Source organism: Megascapheus bottae, chromosome 24, assembly GCF_031878675.1.
Source record: "Megascapheus bottae isolate mThoBot1 chromosome 24, mThoBot2.hap1, whole genome shotgun sequence".
NCBI lineage: Eukaryota > Metazoa > Chordata > Mammalia > Rodentia > Geomyidae > Megascapheus > Megascapheus bottae.
The window spans coordinates 8,361,809-8,386,565 of record NC_143532.1 but is presented as its reverse complement, the minus strand read 5'-3'; the positions used below and the strand labels follow the sequence as shown (position 1 = coordinate 8,386,565).

Genomic DNA, 24,757 nt, shown 5'->3' with positions numbered 1-24,757 from the left:
AGCCCGGGGCGGCCCCGGAGAGCGCCTCCGCCCGCGGTCTCCAGGACGACAGCGACAACGGGGCTGTGCCCCGGGGCCGAGACACTACCACCCCACCCCCGAGGAAGTCCGGCCTGGGGCACCTCACGGGGTGGCTTCAGTGCCACCTGCGAGAGGAGCGGAGCTCTTAGAAGAATCCGAGTCAGTGGAGGGTCTGTGCCGGGTGAGCCGTCCCGGGGCGCCTGCTCGGCGCCGGCCCTCGGTCCGGAGGATGCGCCCGAGGCCTCATCTTTGAGAGCCCGGACGGCTCCCCGCCCCCAGATCAGGGCTAGAAGGAGGGGGGGCTGGCACCCCCCCATCCAGTCCCGTGGGGGGCTGGGCGGGCCCCGCCCCAGCGCCACCCCGACCCGCGGTGGCGCCCGCGCCCGCCGGCCCCGCTCGCCCGACCAGTCTGGCAGCGCCCGGGCTCGGATTTCAAAGCCCTGGTTCCTGGCCGTGAATGGGCCTGCGCCCGCCCGGCCGTTCCCACAGCCCCCTCCCGCGCCCGCCCCGCGGTCCTCCCTCCGCCGCGCCCACGTGACGCCCCGCGCCGCGGCTCGGATTACCGCCGCCGCTCCAGTCCCCGCGCCCAGGCTGCGCCGCCAGCCGCCCGCGCCGCGCCGCGCCGCGCCGCGCCCCCCGCGCCGCCGCCAGCCCCGCCGCGACATGGCCCGCGCCGCCCGCCGGCGGCCCGCGACCCCGGAGCACGGCGCGGCCGGCCGCTGAGCGCGGCCTCGGAGCAGCCCCCGCCGCGGCCCGCGCCCCTCCCCTGCGCCGCTGCCCGCGCCCCTGCGCGCCCCGCCGCCGCCGCGGCCCGCCCGGCCCCAGCATGGAGACGGCGGAGAAGGAGTGCGGCGCCCTGGGCGGCCTCTTCCAGGCCATCGTCAACGACATGAAGGTAACCGGGGCGCCGCGGCGGCCGCGGGCGAGGGTCCCCTCGGGGGCCGCGGGGCGGCGGGCGGCCGTGCGCGGCCGGGGCTGAGCCTCGCCTCGCCTCGCCGCGGCGGTGCCCTTGTCCCCGCGTCTCCCCGCCTGCATCTGCCTTGCGCCCGGGGGTCCGGCGGCCGGGCTGAAGGGGTGTGGGTGCTCGTGTGTTGGGGCGCCCATGCCCGGCCGAGGTCGCCCTGACCCGAGCCTGAGTACGCGCGGGCCTTCTGCGCCCCAGAGCAGGAATGGGGTTTGGCTCCTAGGCCGACTCCTACGGCCCTTGGACGGGTGCGAGGTGTCTCCGGCCTCCGCCCCCTTCCACCACAATGCCCCCCCCCCCCCCGCCACCCCACACCGGGAGCCCAGACAATGCTGTCACAGCCGAAGATGGAAAAATAATAATAACGGAGCGGAGAGCCTTTTAACTCCTTCCCCGCCGGCCTCAGCCTCTGGGCCAGACCCAGCCCCGCCCCCGCCCCCAACAGCCCCAGGGCCCCAAGGATGCGCCTGTATCATCACCTTGGGAGAAGGTGGGGGACGGTGGAGTAGCCCAGAGGAGCCCCTTTCCTACCCCTGGTCCTCAGCGCCCACCCTCCCTCCCCCTCATCAAGGTCAGGCTGGGTAAGTCCAGCCTCAGGCATCCTCCCATCAGAGTGGCATCTGAGACTGGATCAGTTTCCCCACCGTGGGGAAACTGAGGCCTAAGAATGGCTCAAGGTCATCCAGGAGACTGTTGGACCCTGCCCCCTGACCTCAGCCGGCACTGTTCATCTGGGGGTGAAGAGGATTCTCTCCCCCAAGGAGGCCAGGTTTTCAACAGGACTGCCTGGCCTGCCGTGTCAGGGCCAGGCCCCGGGGAATCAGCATGTCTACTACTCCTCTTCCCTGTCCCCCTCCTTGGTCTTGGATGAAGGCGCAGGATTGCAGGCAGGGAAAAGATCTGCTCCCCACAGGAAGTCTCCCTCACAGCCACACACACACACACACACACACACACACACACACACACACTCTCTCTCTGCCAAGAACACATCACCAAATCTAACCAGGCCTTGGGGGCAGAGAGACACCACAGGGTTCTGGAGACCAGAGGGATGCCTGTGGATACTCAGAAGTGGAGGGTTGCACATAGACAAGAGGTTGGGGTTCCCTCCCAGTGAGCAGCCCTAGGGGCTGTTGCCAGGTCCCTGCTCCTCTAGGAAGAGTCTGGAAGCCACTTGCCTGACTGCACAGTTATCAGCATGTAGGCGCCCCCACCACGGACGGCTCCCTGTGGGACACTTCTGCTGGCTCACAGCTGGCTGCATTTGCCCTGTGGACACTACAGTATCCTAGCACTAGGATCCATTTTGGGGACCGGACAGGCCAGATCACCTAGCCTGGCCAGTCCTGGGCTGGCTGAGCATGGGAGCCCCCACCCCCCCTCCCACCGGCAGTGGCACAGCAAGCACTGCAGTGGGCAGCCGCCACTTCTGCCCAGAGCAGAGCAGGGCTGCGTCTCCTCCACCACTCGCAAGGAATTTGGGATGAGACAGAAAGCACTGGGCCTAGGTCGCAGCAAATGGTTCGGACTAGGTGACAGGCAGGATAGAATTTCTAGACATGTAGAAGCAAATGGGGACAGGTTTCGCCCAGTGTGATGACTCCACACACAGATGACACACGCGTGTGTTCAGGGACGCTGGCCATGACCACCTGGAGGCTCGGCAGCAGCTTCCGGCTGTCTTGCTCACTGCCGGGTCAAGGAGTGAGCTCACTCACCTGGCTGGGCTGCTCCCAGCAATACTCTAGCCCCCGGTGCTCTCCTGGTGACCCCAACCCTGGGGCTTAGCATGAGGGAGAGGGGATGGGCTCCCACCTATGCCTGGATGGCTAGAGAGCCCAAGGCCAGCATGCGCTTCCTTCTCTGTGCCACGCCACACCATAGGCCCAGTGAACCCAGAGGTGGGCACAACACCAGCAAAATCAATGGCGCCTCCACCCAAACAATGGGATGGGACTCTGGGGCCTTGCCTCCATGATGGGGAGCTGGCTCTGCTTGGGGTGGGGGAATGTCCTAGGAGAGGTTTGGACTGAACTCTGGCTATGGGGTGGCCACGCTGCCTGCAGTGAGCGCCCCCTGTAGGCCGCACATTGACCTGATGACCAATGCAGTCCTCATTTTATAGGCGAGGAAACAGGCTCAGAAACTCACCAGTTTTCTAGAATGCTTCCACACCATGTCCAGGCCACAGCCACGGTCTTCTCACTGGTTTCTTTCATCCACGTGAACGCTTCTCCTGCCCTCCCCCACCCCCTAGGGGAGCAGCCCCAAGGAGCTGAGTATCTTCCTTAGCCCTGAAGTCCCTGCCACCTCCCACCTGGCGCACCCCCAAACAGGATCCCTCTACCTGACGGGGTGACTTTACCACCCTGAGATCTCAGACAAGTTACTTGATGTCAGTGAGCCTCCAGTTCCTCATCAGTGAATGAAAGCAATAATACATTTCACCTCCCAGTTCCCAGCCCAGGGAAAAACTAGAAGGTACCATAGGGGCCAGGACAGCTGGCTCTGAACTCCCTGCACCCCAATAGTTTCCCTGAACTGAGGGAGGTCTGAGGTTTCCAGGCAGTATGGAGTCTGGGTGACAGGAGGTGGGCCAGGGCCTCAGTCATCAGCAACTCAGGACCGCCCGGGACAATCTCCCGGCCCCTTTCCCCACGACCTGTGCCATGGGGACAGCCCACTCGCAGCCTCCCAGCTTCTTCCAATCTTGGTGCGCTTTATAAATATTTGCTTTCCCTGGACGCTGGTTGGGCTGGGCCAGGAGGGAGGAATTTCCGAGGTTCTCTGATATTGCCTGCTGCTCCCCTCCTTCCTGCTGTCCTGTAACTCTTGTGGCCTGGAGAGGCTGGCTACGTCCACCCTGGGGTTCCAGCCACGTGGAGCTCCCCTGAGGCCTCAGGAGTTGAGGCTCTGACTTGCCCCTTCCCTAGGGACAGCCCTCCCTGCCGTCCTTCATGGAGAGGAGGGGTCCACTGGGCACAGGCTGGGACTAAGCTGGCCCAAGGTGACCCTTCAAAGAGCAAGGCTACCCCCAGGCCCTTGGCCAGGACGGAGATTTCCTCAGGCCCTGTGTCTATAGCGAAAGTGCAATGGCCAGCAAAGCCCCTTAATCAGACTGGACAACTTGGTCGCCAGGAGCCAGACCTCCCTACTGGGAACCCCCCTCCCAAAGTGGAGCTTTGGGCCAGGCTGGGATAAAGGCCACACTGTTTCCCTGGAGGGGCGGGGGGGGGTGGAGAAAGGTGGCTCTGTTGGCCACACAAGGCCCCATTCAGCCTGGGGCTGGTTGTCCTAGGCAGGCCGGCCAGGCCCTGCAGCAGCCACAGCCTCCCGGGTCTGGGAGCCCCTGCTGCTGGCCTAAGACGCTAGCCTGCCTGCAGCAGCTCCACATAGCGCCCGTAAGGCTGGCAGCAGGTCAGTGCCCACCTTCCTAAGCAGCATGTCCGAGGAATATGGTGCCCTTCCTTGATCTCAGCCAAGATCCCTGGCAGGGAGCCCAGAGGTGATAAGAGCTGCTGTCCCCTGTCCCCATCTCCCCTGAGGAAGCGTAGGGGCCACACACCGTACACAGTGGGGTCGGCTTCCTGACCATGAGGGAGAGAGGGACCAGCAGAGACACCTGTTCCCAGCGCCAATCCATCCGCCTGCCTGGTGCTGCCCTGGGCCCCTCCCCACTGGCAGCGACGGAGCCTCCTCTCCCTGGGGACAGGGCCATCGCAGAAACTGTCCAGGGTTGGGCAGCGTGTCAGAGCTGGTCCCGGGCATAGCCCTGCGGGCCCTTCCCCACAGCGTCTCACTCCCTCTCCTTCCTCCCCGACAGAGCTCCTACCCTATCTGGGAAGATTTCAACTCTAAGGCCACGAAGCTGCACTCCCAGCTGAGGTGAGGCTGCTCTGGGCGTCCCCACTGGGAAGGGGAGGTGCAGAGGGGGACCCTAAATGTCCATCTCCCTAGGACCACCGTGTTGGCTGCTGTGGCCTTCCTAGATGCCTTCCAGAAAGTGGCTGACATGGCCACCAACACCCGAGGTGCGGAGGGATGGGGTGTGGCTAGCAGTGGGTGGCCCCAGGGTGGACGTGGAGGCTGGAAAGGCTGTGTGGGAAATGGTCTAGCAGCGATCATCCGAGCCGGGGCCGGGGCTCGGGTTCTTCTCCTGGATGGACTGGGATGGTTGTGGTGAGAGTGAACCTTGTGTGGGGCGGGGTGGGTGAGGAGTTGAGGGGTGACAGGGCTGCTCCCCGACTCCTTGCTTGCTGCGGGCAGCCCAGCTGACCCCTGCAGCCACACTGACTGTTCATGGGTGGATCTCTACTCCCTGAAACCAGGGGACCCAGGCAGCTTCTCTGCTGCCTTCTGGGCCTCCATTCCTTGCTGCAGTGATAACAAGCTCAGGGGTGTGTGCACACCCTCTCCAGCTTGTGGGGGGACCCCTGGAATGGGGTGCCACCCCCCCATAAGGATAGAGGAGGACATTTGCTGGTTCTTTGGACAGTCTTGGGGAGGGCAGGGGAGGCTCCCGGGCACCTGCAGCTGCAGGAGGCGCACAGGGGAGGAGCTCCGTAGATCCAGCCCCCCCTCCCCCGCCGCTGGAACCCCGGGGGGCCGCGGACTGCGGGGTGGGGGCGGGGCGCAGCCTCCGCGCGGCCAGCTCGCCCCCTGGTGGCCCAGGCCGGAACTGCAGCGGCCCGGACCGGGCTCTTTTCCTCGCCAGGGGCCACGCGGGACATCGGCTCGGCGCTCACCCGCATGTGCATGCGCCACCGCAGCATCGAGACCAAGCTGCGGCAGTTCACCAAGTGAGTGGGCGCCACGGGGGGGACGGGGGGGGCGCCCCGCCCGGGCCCTGACCGCCAGCCCCCGCCCACAGCGCGCTGCTGGAGAGCCTCATCAACCCGCTGCAGGAGCGCATCGAGGACTGGAAGAAGTCGGCCAACCAGCTGGACAAGGACCACGCAAAAGGTAGAGCCGGGGGCCTTGCCGCTGATGCCCACCCTTCCCCCCGGGAGGCCCCCATGACAGCCTCTCCCCTCACCCCTGCCCAGAGTACAAACGAGCCCGGCACGAGATCAAGAAGAAGTCGTCGGACACTCTGAAACTGCAGAAAAAGGCGCGCAAAGGTAGAACCCTGCGCCGCCCGCCGGCCCCGGCCCACGGGCCCCTCCGTAGACCCACGGCCCGTCCAGAGGAGCCGGCCCCAGACAGCCGCCACCCAGCCCTCGGGTGGGACAGAGGGGGCTCCCGGTGCCCGCGGCTGCCCAGGTCCACCCCCTGGCGAGGTGCAGGCCCCTCCCCGCCCCAGGAGAGGCACTGTCCATGCGGCTGTCTTTCACACATTCTCTCTTTCTCTGTCTCTCCTCCTCTCCTCCCACATCCTTCCTGTAGAGCTACTTGGTAAGTCAAATGTCCACCCTTCAGCTGCTCCACCCGTCCTCCTTGCACTTGTGTCTCCCCCAGCTCAGGGTCCCTGGAAGGAAGCTCTCCAGGCCCAGGAGGAAGGAGGCCACCAAGGGGGGGAAGGGGGGACCTGGGGTACAATCCTACTGGGGCCTCCAGAGCCCCCAGCCTGGGATATCAGGGGCCCCTGCCAAGTGAATCTGCCAGGCCAGGGGGAGCTAGCTGGTGAGGTGGGGTGGGGAGCCCTGGTTTCTGGCTGCTCTGCCCCTGGACAGGACCGCCACATCCTTCCCTGTCGCATCCCCCTCAGTGCCATCCTCTCCGCTCTCTCTCTTGCCGCTTCTTTGTATCGCTGTTGCTGTCTTCGTGCATTGCTCCTCCTTGCTGAGTGGGGCCCACGCTGAGGCACCCCTCTTCCCTGCTCCCCAGCCCCTGGGCCTCCTCCCCTTCACACCTGCAGTGGTCTGGTCTACACCTGCTCCACTTTGGCCTGCTTCCAGCCACTCCCAGTGCCCCACGAGGCGAAGGGTGTTTCCAGAACCGTGCGGGTATCCACAGAGGCAAAGGCCTGCAGCTGGCCTCGTGGTCTGTCCTCCCCACCCAAGGTCCTGGCTGGCTTTGCAGCTTGATGTCTTCCGTGCGCACGCGTGTGTCTGTCTGTCTGTCTGTTCTCTCTGCCTGCTCTGGTGGGACCCGCCCCTCCACAAGCCTACAGCCTGCGCTCCCTGTCCCTGGCCCCGTAGCAATGCCCAGACCCCCAGCCAGGGACCCCCACCTCAGGCGTTAGCCATGGATGCAGCAAACCAGGCCAGCGTCCCCAGCGCGGCCTCTCCTCCCAACCCTGCAGGGAAAGGAGACCTGCAGCCGCAGCTGGACAGCGCCCTGCAGGATGTCAATGACATGTACCTGCTGCTGGAGGAGACGGAGAAGCAGGCGGTGCGGCGGGCCCTGATCGAGGAGCGGGGCCGCTTCTGCACCTTCATCACCTTCCTCCAGCCTGTGGTGGTGGGTTTCTTGGTGCCTCAGGGGCCCAGGGTGTGGGGCAGACCCAGGGCATGGCACGGTCCGGCCTGACTTCCTGCTTCCTCAGAACGGCGAGCTGACCATGCTGGGCGAGATCACCCACCTGCAGGGCATCATAGACGACCTGGTGATGCTGACCGCAGAGCCGCACAAACTGCCTCCCGCCAGCGAGCAGGTGCGGCCACGGGCTGGGGCGGCAGGGTGGAAGGGACGGCAGCTTAGTTATGCATTCCGGCAGCCACAATGGGGTATCCAGAATCGCCTGCCCAGGTGAGCGGTGGCCTCCCGGGACCCCAAAGTGACACAGCTGGGTGGAAGTCTCAGGTCCCAGGGGCTTGGTCCTTCCGAAGCTGATGGTTCCAGCTGGCCATGCGTACCCAGAGTCACCTCTTCCAGACCCCAGTCCTCCCGCTCGCCTCTCTCCCTACCTGCCCCCTCGCCCCACAGCCAACCCACAGGGCACTGCGCTCCTTAGGCACCTCCTGTGTGCCCAGCATCTGCCAGGCGCCCTCCGTGGGGTCTTCTCCCTAAGCCCCCCCCAGTGGGGCCTAATTCACAAAACCATGAGTAATGATTGGAACCCGTGGCATCATCACAGGTACTCTGACCCAGCACCTGGCTTCCCTGCCAGTGACCATGCATCCTCAGCATCCACTTCTTCTGTGTCCCCACCCCAGGCCGAGCTCAGTGACTTCACACACCAGTGAGGAGTTCACAGTAAATGAAGCAGGCCAAAGGAGGGTTGGGGTTCTTGGGGTCTCCTAGGTGTGGTTTACAGTTGTACAGTTGGGAAGAAAATGGAGGGACAAGGCTCACAGGTTAAAGGGTGCCAGCAGTGACCGCACCCCCACATCCATGTCCTATCCAGGTGATCAAAGACCTGAAGGGTTCAGACTACAGCTGGTCCTACCAGACCCCACCCTCGTCGCCCAGCAGCTCGAGCTCCCGGAAGTCCAGCATGTGCAGGTCAGTGGAGGGGGAGCGTGGACCGGGGTACTAGCAGGGACTCCCAAGTCCAAGCAAAGCTGTAGCGGGAACTACTTTGGAGCCCCAAGGAATTTCTAAGTGTTAAGAAAACACGTCTGTCTTCCCAAGAGTCGTGGGGGCTGACGGGACGGAAGGAGCATAGCTTCATTTCTGAGATGAATGAATACTACATATATATATTCATTCATCTATCTATCTATCCACGTATATCCAACAAGTCCTTCGGGGAAAGCAGCACACGGAGCCTTGGGCGGTACCCCCAGGGGAGCGTTTACTGGGGAGGTGATCCCTGGGCAGGAGAGAAGGCAAAGCCGGGTGCGTGGCTCACACCTGTAATCCTAGCTTCTCAGGAGGCTGAGATCTGAGGATCGTGCTTCAAAGCCACCCAGGCACTAAAGACCGTGAGACTGTGATCTCCAATTAACCTCTAGAAAACCGGAAGTGGTGCTGTGCCGGGGGGGGGGGGGGGATGAGGGGGGGTACCCTTGAGCTGAAGCGCTCAGGGACAGCTCCCAGGCCTAGAGTCCAAGCCCTATGACCAATGACAGAGAGAGAGAGAGAAGAGAGAGCACAAGACCTGAGCCCAGACCTAACTTGGTGACCCAATTTCCCTGTCTAACCCCAGGACAACTATTCTACAGGCAAGGCAGAGGTAGAGAGGGGGTGGGGGCTCCCCAGCACAAGGCATTCCCATGCAGCCTCGCCCAGCTCCTCCGCCCTCTCCTGACTTGGGCCCTCATAGTCTGACATGATCTTTTCCTTCCTCTGCCCCTCAACTCTCCCCCCTCCCTCATCCGTCCCCCCCTCCACACACACCCCATGTCTCCCCCCTCCCTCATCCGTCCCCCCCTCCACACACACCCCATGTCTCCCCCCTCCCTTGTCCGTACCCCCTTCCACACACACCCCGTGTCTCGGCTGCCGTGTTCTCCTCCCTTCACCCCCTTAGTGCCCCCAGCAGCAGTAGCAGTGCCAAGGGTGGCGGAGCCCCATGGTCTGGGGGTCCCCAGACATACTCACCTGGTTCCACCTGTCGCTACCGTAGCCTGGCACAGCCAGCCACCTCTGCCACCACCCGCCTCTCCAGCGTCTCCTCCCACGACTCTGGCTTCGTCTCCCAAGATGCCACCTACTCCAAGCCCCCCTCACCTATGCCTTCAGACATCACCAGCCAGGTGAGGGGGCGCCGGGGGGCCATGTGGGTGGGAAGCAGCGGCTTCTTGCGGCCTCAGGCCTCCCACATGTGGGGCCATTAAAGCTGAAGACGGACTGGTCTCATTCTGTTCTCTATTTGTATTAGTGGTTTCCATCCCTTTACTTTTAAATATACCATATCATTAGGTTTTAGATGAGTCTCTTATAAATAGCATATGCTAGGATCCTTGTTTTATCCAGTCTGGCATCTTTTTTTCTCCTTCTTTCTTTCTTTGATGGTCCTGGGGATTGAACACAGAACCTTACGCAGACTGGGCCAGTGCTCTGCCCCTAAGCTACACTCAGAGCTACAGCCTTTATCTCTTTATCCCTACTTTCATGTCCTCAGTTCTTTCCAGCTGGTATTCTAATTAAATATTCATCATCATTCCATCCAGGGTTCTCTTCCTGTCGCATGTGCTCTCTCGTGCACATTCATTCTCCCCCCCCCCCCTCTCTCTCTCTCTCTCTCTCTCTCTCTCTCTCTCTCTATCAGATTAAGGAAGTCTGTTGGTATTTCTAAAGTGTTTCCACTTGTGCTTTTCAAGTCATGGTATTGAAGTCAGGTGTTGTTTCCTCTGAGTCCTCCCCTCCGTGGCTTTGTTCCCTCTATTGTGGCCATCTTCCTTTACCAGAATCTGAAGGAAATCCGGGGGTCTGAATCAGAGACGATGCAGAGGAGGTGGTGTGGCTGATCCCCTCCTGGCTGCCTTCACCTCCGACCTTGTTCAAGGCCTGCGGTTCCTTCTCTTCCCTGTTCTTTGCACTTTTTGTTTGAAATGCCAGGGCCTCTGGGGTTCCAATCACCCGCTGCCCATGGCAGAGTCATCTTCTCTCCGCTCATACTAAGGGGGGTGCCCTGACCCCATTCTTCTAAAGCCGCTCTCAGAGCCAGCAGAAGTGCACCGGAGGCGGACAGCCCTCGGCCTTCTCACACGCAGCCCGGCCCCTCTGTGGCATTATGCACCAGGTTTTCTGGCCTTGTAAATGTGACAAAGACCTAATGGGTGGGTGGGATGGCACATCTTCCTCTTCTGGGTATTCCCTTCCTGAGAAAATAGTGTCACCCAGTTGTGTCATTCGTGTCTCTCTGTCCCTGGCTGGCCACGTGTCTGTGGTGAGCCCTCGGGCCGTGTGGCTGCGGGGCCAGGCTGGGCATGCTCTGGGCTCTGGCTGCTGTCTTCTGCTGAAGGCAGCACTGGTCCCCTGGGACGGGACAGGACACAGGGTGATACGCTCAGTCACACCACCCACTGCACGCTGGCACTGGGCCCACAGCTCCTCTCTCCTGCCTTCCCTGTCTCCCCGCCCTGCCTGCCTACTCACCTCCGCATGGCAGAAGTCCTCCAGCTCGGCGTCCTCTGAGGCCTCGGAAACCTGCCAGTCCGTGAGCGAGTGCAGCTCCCCCACCTCGGTCAGTGCCCCTGCCCCGCCCATGACTGTCACCTGATGTCCACCCCAAGCGGAGCTGGCAGGGAAGGCCCCACGTTGGCCAAAGAGTGGCCACTATGAGATAGGTATCCAGACCCCACAGCAGCCTGGCTCCTTCCTGGGGCATCCTGTCCTGCCCGGGGTCTGGTGGGACGGAGAGGTCACCGCTTCTCTGGCCCCAGGCCCTTGCCTTGGCCACCATTGTGAGCCAGAAGCCCCTTCTACATGTGGATAGCCTGACCCTCAGTCACATGGAACCCTGCCCCCCACCCATCCATGGCAGCAAGGCCCAGGGCCCCTGACTGGCCCCATACCCTGCAGGACTGGACCAAGGCTGGCCCCCACGAGCAGCCCTTGGGTGCCACCCTCCAGCGGAGGAAGGACCGAGTGGAGCTCCTCCGGGACACAGAGCCCGGCTCAGCTAGCGGAGGCCCGCTGGGCCCCGGCGGGGAGGAGGCCCCGAGACCCCGGATGTCCCCTGCCACCATCGCAGCCAAGGTAGGTGGGCAGCTCCCGGGTAGCCCCACCACCTCCCCGGTGGCTGCCTGGAGTCCGGGCGGCGGCGTGGCACGAGGCTTTCGTTCACCGGCGATGTTTGCACCCAGCATGGTGAAGAGGTGTCCCCCGCGGCCAGCGACCTGGCCATGGTGCTGACCCGAGGCCTAGGCCTGGAGCACCAGAAGAGCAGCCGGGACTCCCTGCAGTACTCGAGCGGCTACAGCACGCAGACCACCACGCCCTCCTGCTCCGAGGATACCATCCCCTCCCAAGGTGGGCCTTCGGGCTGCCCTCGGGGGCCCCCCACGACGGCTGGACAGGTCCTCACAAGCGGGCCTTCCTCCCATGTCCACTCTGGGCAGGAGGGGGTGTCCGGGGGCATCAGGCCCTGGGCTCACCGCCGTCTGTGTCCCTAGGCTCCGACTACGATTGCTACTCTGTGAACGGGGATGCGGATAGCGAGGGCCCCCCCGAGTTTGACAAGTCATCCACCATCCCTCGCAACAGCAACATCGCCCAGAACTACCGCCGCCTCATCCAGACCAAGCGCCCGGCCTCCACCGCCGGGCTGCCCACCGCTGGGCTGCCCACGGCCTCCGGCCTGCCCTCGGGGGCGCCCCCTGGCGTGGCCACCATCCGCCGCACGCCCTCCACCAAGCCCGCCGTGCGCCGCGCCCTGTCCAGCGCCGGCCCCATCCCCATCCGGCCGCCCATCGTTCCCGTGAAGACGCCCACAGTCCCCGACTCCCCTGGCTATGTGGGGCCCACCCGCGCAGGCAGCGAGGAGTGTGTCTTTTACACAGATGAGGCGGCCTCGCCCCTGGCACCGGACCTCGCCAAGGCTTCCCCCAAGAGGCTCAGTCTGCCCACGGCCTGGGGCAGTCCGTCCCCAGAAGCAGCCAGCTACCCCGGGGTGGCCTCCGGGCTGGCCGCCGAGGACGACGAGCAGCAGCTGGCCGCCAACCGGCACAGCCTGGTGGAGAAGCTTGGGGAGCTGGTGGCCGGTGCCCACGCCCTGGGTGAAGGTCAGTTCCCCTTCCCCACAGCCCTGTCAGCCACCCCGGCAGAGGAGACGCCCACCCCACCCCCTGCTGCCACCAGTGACCCCCCGGCCGAGGACATGCTGGTGGCCATCCGTCGAGGGGTCCGGCTGCGCAGGACCATCACCAACGACAGGTCGGCACCCCGCATCTTATGATGGCGCCACCCTCCCCACCCTGTGTGGCCCTGACGCAGGCAGGTGGCCTGGTGTGGGGCAGTGGCCGCTCGGGGCCATAGCACAGCCAAGAGCAAGAACCACGCCAGGGACAAGGCAAAGCCACTCTGCAGAAAGAGACACCCAGGCTAGACGGCCAACGGGGAAGTGACTTCCTTCACAGACCTCACCAGGACGGAGCCTGCAGGCCTTTAACTGGTTTTTGAGCCTGTTTTATACTTCCCCTGCCTAGTCTGTTTCTCCTCTTCCGCCCTGCAGGCCCTGCCTCATCTAAACCCTGAGCCAGGCCAGCCTTCCTCCACCTCCCAGCCCCACCAGATCCTTGAATGCTGGCATCCCCCACCTCCCTGCCTGAGCCTTTCCATTTCCTTCTTCCTCGTCCCTGCCTCTCCAAGCTCCTCATCGCCTTGCGGGGGGAGGGAGGGCCGGGGAGTGGCTGGTACCCAAGGAACTATGTCTCGCTGGTGGCTGGGCTTAGGGAATGGGTTGGTATTGGGAGGCCAGGTTCCCCTATGGTGAAGGGAACCGAGAAGCCCAAGAGTGGGGCCTTGGGGGAGAAAATGTAGGGGTGTGCAGGGAAAGTTTGAGCCTTCCTGCGCTGTAAAGTGCCAGGAGGAGCAGAAGAAAACCCAGAGGCCCATGGGGTCAGGTGGCCAGCCACCATGTAGAAGAACTGTTTCAGATGTCCCGTCATCTGGGTACACTGAGACTTTCACTGGTGGCATTTTGGGGTCACAGTTTCATCCACTATTGTGGATGTGGGCTGGGCAGGAAAGGATGTGGGGATATTTTAAAATGGAACTGACCCCAGACAAGAACTGGGGGCAGGTAAGCTGGTGGTACAGGGTGTGTGTCTGAGTGCCTGAGAGACAGATGGGAGCCTTCAGGGGGTGGTGGCAGGAGGAGAGGGGTGGGATTGGATCTCCAGAGCCAGGGGGCCACTATTGTGCTCTCCCGTGTCTGGAGTACAGTCATAAGGCTGGACAGGGCGGGGCCGGGCTCCTCTGGGCCTGGGCTCTGTGGGGAGAGCACGCTGCACGCCTGTGTCTGGCATCCAGTCCAGGGAGATTGGCTTTGACTCTCTGTTGCCAGAGGAGATGCCATGCTGTGATGGCTCCCACTGCAGGCCCGGCCTGGGCTGGCAGCGGGGGCCAAAGAGGAGTGGGGCTGTTCCACTCCAAGCCCCGAGTCAGGCCAAACCTGAGCAGGTCAAAGCATGTGAGCCTAGGGCAAGAGGAGGGAGTGTGGTTGGCCACAGGGTAGTGGAGGAAGCAGCGGAGTCCAAGGGCCCGGATGGAATAAGTCTGTGCTGGTCCAGGCTTGAGCTCATGTGCCATAAACTGGGACCTTGGCAGGGCAGCCAGGTGCTTCCGAAGTCCCAGGGGTTCCTTTGTGGCCAGTGTCTCCCGGGGTTCTCCAGAGCTGCTAGAGAATGGGGCCCTGCACATCTGTAGGTCTGAGAACCGCTGGGCTGAACACCTGATCCACCCATCTCAGAAGGTATCCGAGCCCCGCGGGTGGGGCCAGCAGAGCAGGCAGTCAGGTTGGGGGATCCCTGGGGCGGATTTTCAGCTGCACTTTGCCCATGGTAGGGCCACGTAGAGTGGTTGCCGGGTGGACTGATGGAGAAGGGAGACGCAGGATGTGTGAGGGCAGCAGGGGTGTGGCTGGGTCTTGGGGGGTCCCTGTGAGAGAGAACTCATTGCCTCCTGGGGAGGGGGGGCTTTGGCTCCTGATGGGTAGGGAGGCTGGGCTGGGGGCTTCCCCGCCCCCCCCCGGGGCTGTACATACTCCACCCCCTCCCACATCATGACCACCTTCCCCCAAACCCCCTCGGGATCCGAGCCAACCATCCCACATCTCGCAAACTTTGATTTGGGGGGACTTATTTACGTTCATTTTATTTTTTTGTTTTGTACAGAGAAATATTCTTTTCAAAAGCGTCTTTTGACTGAAGTAACTTTTCTGGTGCTGTTGTTAACTTGCTCCTTTTTTTTTTTTTTAATTTATTTTCCCATCCCAGGTCATCTGTCCTAGTTCCTTTTTGTCCTTTCTCCCCCACCCCTACCCAGCTCCTTACCCACCCCCCTGCATACCATCTGGACCACTTTGTTCCTTTTCTTTCTGTCAATTTTTTGGACAAATCTCCTCTTCCCCCACCCCCACCCCTCACGTCATCCTTCCCTCGATTTAAATAGTCACTGCTACAAGTAACAAATGCACTGTGAAGATTCCAGTATTAATAAAGTGGTACTGTAGTTAACACCCGCCTCTGCCTGACTTCCCTGGGCTGTTGTGCCCCCCTTTCCGGCCCCGGCACCCTGGCCTTTGTCACCCCAGAGCCAGTGGGCCCTACCCCGGCAGGTCTCATCCGTGCGTGAGAGGGTCACTGGACCAGAGTGTTTTCTAGGGACAGCCAGAAGGAAAGAGGGAAGATGACCAAAGGATCCCAGACACCCCTCATGCTTGTTGGGGTTCAAAGGAAGGCAGGCCTTGAAGGAGCTCATGCCCGTGGAGAAGGCTCCGGCCGCAGCCCCAGGCTGGACCAGCCCTGCCTCTCAACCCACTGCCCCGGGGAGGACGGCTGGCAGTCCCTCCCAAGCTCACCTTTGCAAATGTAAACTAAACCAACCAAACCAAACAACATGGGCATTTAATAGAAAAATAAAAAGGAATGGAAATGCATTAGTGTGGCAAGATGTGGCATTTGGCTCTGCCCACAGCCCAGCACCCCATACTCCACCCAGCTGGGAAGCCTCGACGGGCCCCCTCCCCGCACACCCAGCTGAGGGGCAGAAGGTGGGAAGCTGAGCCCAGAGGCAACCCCTTTCCTTCGGGGCTCCCCACTGCCACCTCACCAAGTCTCAGGCCACCCAGTTCCTGAGACTCATCCAATGGCCCTGTCCAAGGCCAACTTCCAGGCCGCTCAGGGCAGCAAGCTCAGCCCTGGGCCCTGACCTAGGGTCCAGCACGCCAGCCTGGGGAGAGGGCCCGGGAGGTGAGAGGTTGCCGGGGCGGAGGGTACGCGTGGGTGGCGGCACACTGCAGGGAGGGCTCTGGACCATGGTGCTGAGGACTCGGCACCTCACAGTCCTGCCATCTTAGGATGGAGCTTTGTTTGCCTACGAGAACCAGAAAGACATAAAAGACTTCAGGAGAGGTCAAGCCCCCCCCACATTGCCAGCCCACAGCACCCCCTGCAGCCAAGCCCGGGCTCAGGGACCATCTCAGCTTCCAGAACGGGCCTGGCAGTGACTGTGCCCATGAGGGCGCTAACCCTGCTGCTAACAGGGGCCCAGGAGCCCCGGAACTCCTTACAGCAAGAGCAGTACAGAAGCTCCATGACCCGGAAGCAGTTGTCCAGCAAGGCTTTGGGCCGCACCAGTTTGAGACTCAGGCCTGGGGTACTCAGAAGGGACAACACTGCTTCCACCTGGGGACTGATTTGCACATCCTGTGAGGGAGGAAAGGCGTGGATCAGGGAAGAGATGGAGGCCACACCGCAGGACAAGATCTCCCGGGATCCACTCTTTGCCCTGAGCCCGAGTATAACACAGAGATGTCTGTTTCTCCATCACTGGAAACAATGGCCATAGGGCATCCGGCATCCTTGCTGTTCTAGCACGGGCATGGCTGCCCACTTCTGGAAGGACCCAGCTCTCTGATCAGGGAAAACTGCTCTTCAGGGTGACCTCCATCAAGAGAAGAGCCCTGCGGGGGGGGCACTGAGCTGCAAGTCACACAGGCAGGGCCTGGTGTTTGGCCCCCAAGCTCTAATGGCTTCTCAGTGCCTAACAAAAAGAAACTTCTTGGGCACTGGAAGCCTTTAAGTAGGGGGTCATTGCAGAGGCATCAGGAGAAATGGGGGACAATGTTTCTGAAGGCTGTGGCAGCCCAGGAAACATACCAGGGCTGAATTGTGTAATGAAGGATCCCAGAGTGACACCGTCCTGGATTTAAGGCAGATTCTATGGGGTGTGTGTGTGTGTGTGTGTGTGTGTGTGTGTGTGTGTGTGCTGGTTCTGAGGCTGGAACTTAGGACCAAGGCACTGCCCCATCTCAAAGTCTGATGCTCTACCACTTGAGCCATCGCTCTACTTCCAGCCACTTGGTGGTAAATTAGGGAAAAGCCTCGTGGACTTTGCCGCACAGGTTGAAGCCACCCTCCAATCTCAGCCTCTTCAGTGGCTAGGATCACAGGGTGGGCCTTTTCCTTCCTTAGGCTCCTTTCCCCCCACTCTTCCCACCCTTTCCCCATCCCTCGGGACATGCCAGCACTTTCCATGCGCTCCCCTCTTCCCCCCACAGACCCACGCACTCCCAAGGCCGTGGCTCACCGTGAGGCCCTCGTGGACGTTCACCAGCAGCGTCTGCACCTCCTGCAGGTACTTCCAGGACGGGTGGCCCTCGAGCAGCACGTTCTGCACCGACTCTGTGGCATTGAGACTCACCAAGACCCACAAATAGCGCAGCTCGCGCTCACTCACCCGGGCCCTCTGCTAGGGGGACAGGAGAAGTCACTGGAACCCCCAATGTGGGCCTCTAGGCTCTGACCCCCCTCCCCCTGGGATCTGCCCCTCTGTGGGGACAACCTGGAGCCTGGTTAGGGTGGGGGGCGGGGAAAGGCTTGACTGAGGGGCTTAGCACAGCCTGTCAAGCCCAACAGGCCTCTTAAGTAGGCGAGGGCTCTCGGGGGTTCACGGGCCCAGCCCCAGGGGCTTCTCACCAGCCTGGTGATGTTGGCCACTCTGAGCACCCCCTCATAAGGCACGCTGATCCTGTAGTTGATGGGGAAGTAGTGTTTCTAGAAAGGTACAGGAAAAACCAGGAAATCACAGGCAGAAATGGCTTAGACAGAGGCTGTCACAGGAGACAGGCAAGCAAGGCCAGCCTCACCAGAACAAGGGGTTCTCCACACAGACATAGCCCAGGTTTCCAATGACACAAAAGACGCCTCACTTTTCTCTGAGGCTCAGGAGGGTAAAAGTAAGTACACAGTTCCTCTTGGGTCAGAGCTCTCAGAAGTAAAGACTTATGACAGAAAGGAAGGCATTTCTTGGGGAGTGAGGGAGATGTTCTAGAAACAACTACAAGCAATAGTTGTACAACTCTGTGAATACACGAAACTCCACCGAGTGGAACAGTTTAAGTGGGTTGTACGGTAGGTGAACTGTATCCCAGTAAGGCTGCTGTTGACAAGCACATAGAGAGCAGGCATGGTGGGATACACCTACAATCCCAACGCTCGGAGGAGTCCAAGGCCAGCCTGGGCTACATAACAAAACAAAACAAGGGCCAGGAGCATAGGCTACTGGTAGAGTGCTCCCCTAGCATGCAGGAAGCCCTGGGTTCAATTCCTCGGTACCACATACTCAGAAAAAGCCAGAAGAGGAGCTGTGGCTCAAGTGATAAAATACCAGCAAAAGCAGCTCAGAGACAATACCCAGACCAACACCCAGAGTTCAAGCCCCAAGACCAGCAAGAAAGAAAAAGAAAAGAAATCGAAACATTCCAATTCGTAGGTCTTTTTCTCCCCCTGCATGGGGATTCTCCCAGGTCGTCTTGAAGTCCTTTCCTGGGTCATAGGGTGAGCACCAGGTGGGGGTGGACTCAAATGTCAGGCTAAGGAGAAGTGGCACCCTGGGGGATGATGGGAAAAGTGGCAGTAAGTGTAAACCAAGTATATCAGTCATGCGACAGGAAAAGATGCAGAAGGAAGCTATGGTAACCTTGGGTCTAACCCAGGTCCAAGAAGGGGCCCTGAGTGTCCAGAACCCTGTGCCCGGCAAGCCATGGCTGCTGCCCGTGAGGTTACCATGTACTGAAGTCGGTTTTTGTACTGAAGCTTGACCCGCAGGTAGCCGGTGGCATCACACTCCTTGTTCTGTGCCAAGCGCCACACCTCCAAACTCTCGTGCCCCAAGGCCATGCCAAAGAGGATCCCAAGATCTGTGGATCACATCCAACGAGACCCGTGAGCACCAGAAACCACACCCACCTCACCCGGGATTCTGCCTGGCATCATCCAAACGCTCGCCTGTATCACGCCTGTAATCTTAGCTGTTCAGGAGGCTGAGATCTGAGGCTCACGGTTCAAAGCCAGCAGGGGCAGGAAAATCTGCAAGATTCTTATCTCCAATTAACCAAAAAGCTACAAATGGAGCTGTGGCTCAAGTAGTAGAGAACTAGCCTAGCGCAAAAAGTTCAGAGACCGCCCCAAGACTGGCACAGATTGAAAAAGCAATTTTTAAAAAATGAGCCAGGCAGCCAGCTCATGATCTAAGGATCAATTAACTTCTAGAAAACAGCAAGTGAGGCCATGGCTCAGGGGTAGGGTGGTAGCCTTGATCTGAACAGCTCAGGCCCAGAGTTCAAGCTCCATGACACCACCACCACTACCAACAACAACAACAACCCCCCGCAAAAAAAAGAGCCAGCATCAGTGGCTCATGCCTATAATCCTAGTACTCAGGAGGCTAAGATTCTGAGAATCACAGTTCAAAGTCAGCCCAGGAAGGAAAGCCCAACAGACTTTCATCTCCAATTAACCACCAGAAAACTGGAAGTGGTGCTGTGGCTCAAGTGGTAGAGCGCTAGCCTTGAGCTTAAGAGCTCAGGGACAGAGTCCAGACCCGGAGTTCAAATGCTGTTATCTTTTGAACCAGTACCAGTCTTTACCACTAGAGGTCACTATGGTCTAAAAAACCACACGGGGGCCAGGAGTTTGGCCTAGTGGTAAAAGTTCTTGCCTAGCATGCACGAAGACCCAGGTTCGATTCCTCGGTACCACATACACAGAAAAAAGCCAGAAGTGGTGCTGAGGCTCAAGTGGTAGAGCTCTAGCCTTGAGAAAGTCCAAGGACAGTGCTCAGGCCCTGAGCTCAAGCCCAGGACTGGCAAAATAAATAGATAGATGATAGATAGATAGATAGATAGATAGATAGATAGATAGATAGATAGATAGATAGATAGAAAAAATAAAAAACAACATGGAATTGAACAAAAAAACTAGAGGAAAATGTGGAATAAAGATGAACAGGAGTCAGGCACTGGTAGCTCACCCCTATAATCCTAGATACTCAGGAGGGTTCTAGGATTGTGGTTCAAAGCCAGACAGGGCATAAAAGTCCATAAGACTTTCGTGTCCATTTAAGTACCAAAGAAAGCCAGACATGGCGCTGTGGCTCTAGTAGTAGAGTACTAGCCTTGAGTGGAAAAGATCAGGGACAGCACTCAGGCCCTGAGTGAAAGCCCCAAGACTACCACAAAAAAAGGTTTTTTTAAAGATGAATAGGGGTCAAGCAGGTCAGAGAAGAAACAAAACAGAAAGTTGTGCATATCCAAAACAGTAACCTCACTAAAAAGACTGGGGGAAGGGGAAGTCCCATGAAAACATTTTCGTCTAGCAAAGTGGAAATGCAAAGGTTTGCATGTGTTCCCTTTCAATGATATGCCAAATTAATAGTGCTCTCATTCTGGGAAGCAATTTGGCAAATCTTGCTATGAACAGATTTAATCAAGTCCACATCCTCTGACCCACTAAATTCAAAAGTTGGAAAGGAAACAAGAAAGATATAACCAAAAGATTTATGAACACTCACTGCAACATTATTTTATAATAGTGACAATCTGTACATGGCCAAGACATTATATATAAATGTAATAATAATAAATGTAGCCACCAGGTGCTTTGTGGCTCAGGCCTGCAATCCCCACTACTTGGGAGGCTGCAATCAGAAGGAATGCTATTTGAGGCCGCTCTGGGACTACAAGTGAGACTCCTTCTCAACTAATAGTTGAGCCTGTATCTATCATCCTATCTACAGAGGAAGCTGAGATCAAGGAGATTGGGGTTCCAGACTAGCCAGACAGAAAAGACTATGACTTTCCATCTCAACAGAAAGAAACTGGGCGTGGTAGTCCCTGCTGCCATCCCACCTGCAATATGAAGCCTAAGTTAGGCAGGCGAGAGGTCCAGACATGCACTTAAGCAGGAAGCAAGACACTGTTTCAAAAATAACCAGTACTAAAAAACAAAATAAAATAACCAGCACTTGGGGGCCAGGAGCATGACCTAGTAGTAGAGTGCTTGCTAGCATGCACAAAGCCCTGATTCCTCAGAACTGCATACACAGAAAAGGCCAGAAGTGGTGCTGTGGCTCCAGTGTTAGAGTGTTAGCCTTGTGAAAACCCAAGGACAATGCTCAGACCCTGAGTTCAAGCCCCAGGACTGGCAAATAAAACAAACATACAAAAATAACCAACACTTGGGCTAGGAATGTGGCTTAGTGGTAGAGTGCTTGTCTAGCATGCATGAAGCCCTGGGTTCAATTCCCTAGTACTACATAAACAACAACAACAACAAACAACAAACAAAAACAGGAAGGGGCGCTATGGCTCAAGTGGTAGAACGCTTGAGCAAAAGAAGCTCCGGGATAGTGCCCAGGCCCTGAGTTCAGTCCTTAGGACTGGCAAATAATAATAACAATAGTGTTAACAATAATAGCAAAACTCAATACTGTCAGGTACCAGTGACCTCATACCTGTAATCCTAGCTACTCAGGAGGCTGAGATCTGAAGAGCAAGGTTCAAAGCCAGCTTGGGCAGGAAATTCTGTGAGACTCTTATCTCCAACAAACTATTTGGAAACAACAAGCTATTCCAAACAACAAACTATTCCAAACAAGATGGAAATAGCACTAGGACTCAAGTGGTAAAGCACTGGCCTTGAGCAAAAGAAGCTCAGGGATCGAACCCAGGCACAGGGTACAAGCCCCAGGATCAGCAGAGGGGAACTTACTACATAGAAGAAATTGGATTTTATGCATAGCTTCTCTGTATGTATTTGGAAAGTGTGTGTGGAAGATCTCTTTCTATATTGTAGGAGAGCGTTCATGTTCTACAGTCAGTACTGTGATAGAGTCAGGAACAAGAAGCATCTTTTTGTGCAATGATAGCTAGAAAAGCTGAGTCACCGCCTTGGTCCACCTATTAGGGGAAGGATCGCTCGTAAGACGTCTCCCACTCACTTTCCAGATTTTCTCTGTACACTCCCACGGGCCAGGCTACTCTACCTGTTTAGTCACTTCCTGGTCGCCTCCTCCAGTCTTGCCTTGTGGTCCTGCTGTACCCTCACAGTGGGTTGGTGGGGTCCCCTCCCTTACCTCTATTCCCCAGGTCTTGTCCTGTGGCTGCCCCATATGGGCTGCAGCCACCCACCCTTCACCTCCACAAAACTCTCTCCGCCACCTTTTTGCAGGAGTCCCGGGTACCTGACTTGGTATTGGGCGGGAGGCACAGAGAAGCACAAAGCAGACCAGTGTTTGGCCCTTTGCCATGACTTGCGTTCTTTCTTCCTAGGTCATAACAGCTCTCAGTGTGGCACCACACACACTCACACATGTGCACATGCACACAAGGTCAAGATCACTCCTGTGCTAGGCTCTGGTGGCTCATGCCTATAGTCCTAGCTACAGAGGATTGGAAGGCAACCCAAGCAGGCAAGTCCATGAGACGCTTATCTCCAATCAAAGCCCCCCCAAAAAAAATCCAGAAGCGGACAGTTGCCCAGGCAGGGGTTGGGTCATAGAGTGCCCATAACACCCCAGCCTTGACATGATAGAGACACAGTAGACATACAAGCTGCCCCCAGAAACCCTGTGAGAGGGTGGCCTGCCTTCCCCTGGACAGGGCATCCTTCCTCTGCGTCTGCAGCTGGACCACCATTTCTAACTTGAGGCTTGTATTGTGCAGTCTCCACCGGAGAAGCCTGTGATCAGGCAGGAACAGCACAACTGAACCTCAGAGTAACTGATCACCTCTATCTTCTGAACCCCAGGAGCTACCTAGCCAGTGCGTGGCTGATGTCGGTCCCAGGCCCTCCGCTGTCCTCCTCCTCCCTCCAGAGATGAGAAGCAGCGAGACAACAATCAGAACGAGGCACTCCCTGCCCTGCTCTCTGCCCAGGACAAGGAGGAGGAAGAATCCATGTCCTTTTCCAGATGATCATTCGTATCTTCATGGATGCAGTTAAGTAGAACATCTCAAGACGAAATCATCCTGGATTTGGGGAAGGTCCTAAACCGAATGGCTGGTCTATAGCTAAGAAGATGGACAGAGATACCCAGAGGAAAAGGCCCGTGAACACTGACTGGGGCAAATTGCAGCACTGCTACCACAAGCCAAGGAATGCTGGAGGAGGCAGAAAGAACCCCACCCCAGACATGCAGAAGGCACCTGGCGCTGCCACACCCTGATTCAGATCTCATCTCCAGAACTGGGAGAATATACAAGTCGGTTGTTCTAGGCCACCAATAGGTTTGAGCAGATCAAACCCCCAGCGTCCCAGTCCCTCTGCCACGTAGCCCCAGCCCTGAACCACGGCAGACACCCTACCTGCTGTTCAAGGCCTCTGCCAGGGCCTTGGGCCCAACCACTACCTTTCCAGTGTGGCTTCTCCCAAGTCCTATCACTCTGCCTGGAACATGGTCCTCGTCACCCCACATCTACCTGCACAGGCCCCGCCCAGCCTCTGAGACCACTTCAAGTGGCACGATAGCTACTCTACATTCCCTGCTTCTCAAACTTGGGAAGCTTCCAGGACACTGGGTCTGGCTAGTTCTTTGTCATTCTGAAAGGCCATTGCAGTATCTCTCCAGTGCACTCAACTCCTCTCTGAACCCTCTGGCCCTCAGCCACTCACCACATGGTTCCTGGGCACCTAACTGCCATCCAGGTGGCACAAGGCAGGCAAGGTCCTGGTTGTCATGACAGCCACTCTACCAGGGTGCTAGCCGGTGGCACCAGAGAAATGCATTGCACTGGAGTCAATTTTGATGCAGCATTTTGGGGGGTCTTGTTTCTGCCACCCAGCAGGCCTGGGAGCCCCCATTCCCTTTTCTTTTTTTTCTTTTTTTTCCTTTTGGTCAGTCATGGGACTTGAACTCAGGGCCTAGGCCTAGGCTAGAGCTCTATCACTTTAAGCCACAGTCCCACTTTCAGCTTTTTAGTGGTTAATCGGAGATGGGAGTCTCATAGGCTTTCCTGCCTGGGCTGGCTTTGAACTGCAATCATCCTCAGATTGTACCCTCCTGAGTAGCTCAGCTAGATTCACAGGTGTGAGCCACCAGCGCCCGGCTGGATCCCTTTCCTTTTTTCTGTCTTCCATTCAACTTATTTATCCCTTTGCCAACAACAGTAATATCTTTCTGCTTCAGGATTTCATCCTGTAAGAGACATGGGTGGGTGGGGGGAGGGGGGCAAGCTGCCTTCTCCAGGCCCCTGGCTGCACATGTCTCCCTGTGTCTGGGTCCCCAGCCCCCACCACCCCCATTGGCCACACCCAGGGAGAGCAGGGATTCTGTCTCTCTCACCTCTGCCCCACCCTGCTCCCCAATGAATCTAGAGCTGACACACTGTCACCTATCCCAGCGCCTGTCCTTCTCTAGCCACTGTCTCATCCTGCAGGGACAGGCAGGGCAGAGGGCAGATGTTAGGGTACCCATCCCTGAGACCGCCTGAAGCCCCAGCCAGGAAGCATCTCAACTTCTCCCCAACAAGAACACCCTCGTTGCCATGGTTACAGCAAAGCCCACTCTGGGCCAAGGTCTCCCAGGGTGAGTCCCCAGGGAACCCCAGCCCACCCCCAGTACTCACAGTGCAGCCAGGCAAGTCCCGGTGGCATGGTGGGTGCTCAGGTTTCCCCCCACCACTGAGAGCAGAGGTGCTGTCCCCTGTGCTGTGTCCCCAGAGTGCAAGCAGAGTCTACATGGCCTCAGGTCAGCCAAGGGGGGCACCACATCCAGGAAGGGCTGGCCCCAGAGGAGCAACGGGCAACCGGAAGAGGGCAGTGCTCTCTATCTGCCTGGCAGGGTGGAGGACAGCCAGGGGGTGGTGGCTGCCAGCCCCATGGCCGCCAAGGTGCTGGTGGGAGCCAGCAGCCTCTGGGTCTTCTTCCTTCTTTCCTTTGGAGGAGGAGGAGGAGGAGGAGGAAGAGGAGGAGGAGGAGGAGGAAGAAGAGGAGG

At 58.8% G+C, this 24,757-nt stretch overlaps 2 protein-coding genes across 4 annotated transcripts; one reads left to right on the top strand and one right to left on the bottom strand.

Annotated features, from left to right (window-relative positions):
• The first annotated feature begins 821 nt into the window (after positions 1 to 821).
• Positions 822 to 14,997, top strand: Mtss2 (MTSS I-BAR domain containing 2). Of its 2 annotated transcripts, none has more exons than XM_090357286.1 (14): positions 822 to 916; positions 4,812 to 4,873; positions 4,946 to 5,019; positions 5,703 to 5,787; positions 5,859 to 5,950; positions 6,034 to 6,108; positions 7,233 to 7,390; positions 7,476 to 7,583; positions 8,277 to 8,374; positions 9,441 to 9,570; positions 10,929 to 11,003; positions 11,342 to 11,518; positions 11,626 to 11,791; positions 11,935 to 14,997. In XM_090357286.1, the coding sequence occupies exons 1-14, from the start codon at positions 848 to 850 to the stop codon at positions 12,714 to 12,716; spliced, it is 2,151 nt and encodes a 716-aa protein (XP_090213412.1). In that variant the 5' UTR covers positions 822 to 847; the 3' UTR covers positions 12,717 to 14,997. The 2 variants fall into 2 exon arrangements, with proteins under 2 accessions (XP_090213412.1, XP_090213411.1); XM_090357285.1 differs by having other exon boundaries at positions 9,345 to 9,570.
• Positions 14,998 to 15,368: 371 nt separating this feature from the next.
• On the bottom strand, positions 15,369 to 24,755 carry Il34 (interleukin 34). Of its 2 annotated transcripts, none has more exons than XM_090357287.1 (6): positions 24,390 to 24,755; positions 18,550 to 18,683; positions 17,461 to 17,538; positions 17,072 to 17,233; positions 16,053 to 16,188; positions 15,369 to 15,856 (listed from the first exon to the last, which is right to left on the bottom strand). In XM_090357287.1, exons 1-6 carry the CDS (start codon positions 24,415 to 24,417, stop codon positions 15,693 to 15,695), a joined length of 702 nt encoding a protein of 233 aa, XP_090213413.1. In that variant the 5' UTR covers positions 24,418 to 24,755; the 3' UTR covers positions 15,369 to 15,692. The 2 variants fall into 2 exon arrangements, with proteins under 2 accessions (XP_090213413.1, XP_090213414.1); XM_090357288.1 differs by having other exon boundaries at positions 17,072 to 17,230.
• Between the last annotated feature and the right edge of the window lie 2 nt (positions 24,756 to 24,757).

What these genes read in the sequence shown, in the direction of transcription:
- Il34 (XM_090357287.1), bottom strand. Translation starts at nt 24,417, where the DNA reads ATGCCACCGGGACTTGCCTGGCTGCACT. An exon ending in TGGCCAACATCACCAGGCTG is followed by an intron (nt 17,234 to 17,460) that starts GTGAGAAGCCCC and finishes CTGTCCCCCTAG; the next exon opens with CAGAGGGCCCGGGTGAGTGA. An exon ending in ACGTCCACGAGGGCCTCACG is followed by an intron (nt 16,189 to 17,071) that starts GTGAGCCACGGC and finishes CCTCCCTCACAG; the next exon opens with GATGTGCAAATCAGTCCCCA.
- Mtss2 (XM_090357285.1), top strand. Translation starts at nt 848, where the DNA reads ATGGAGACGGCGGAGAAGGAGTGCGGCGCCCTGGGCGGCCTCTTCCAG. An exon ending in CCATCGTCAACGACATGAAG is followed by an intron (nt 917 to 4,811) that starts GTAACCGGGGCG and finishes CCTCCCCGACAG; the next exon opens with AGCTCCTACCCTATCTGGGA. An exon ending in GGACAAGGACCACGCAAAAG is followed by an intron (nt 5,951 to 6,033) that starts GTAGAGCCGGGG and finishes ACCCCTGCCCAG; the next exon opens with AGTACAAACGAGCCCGGCAC.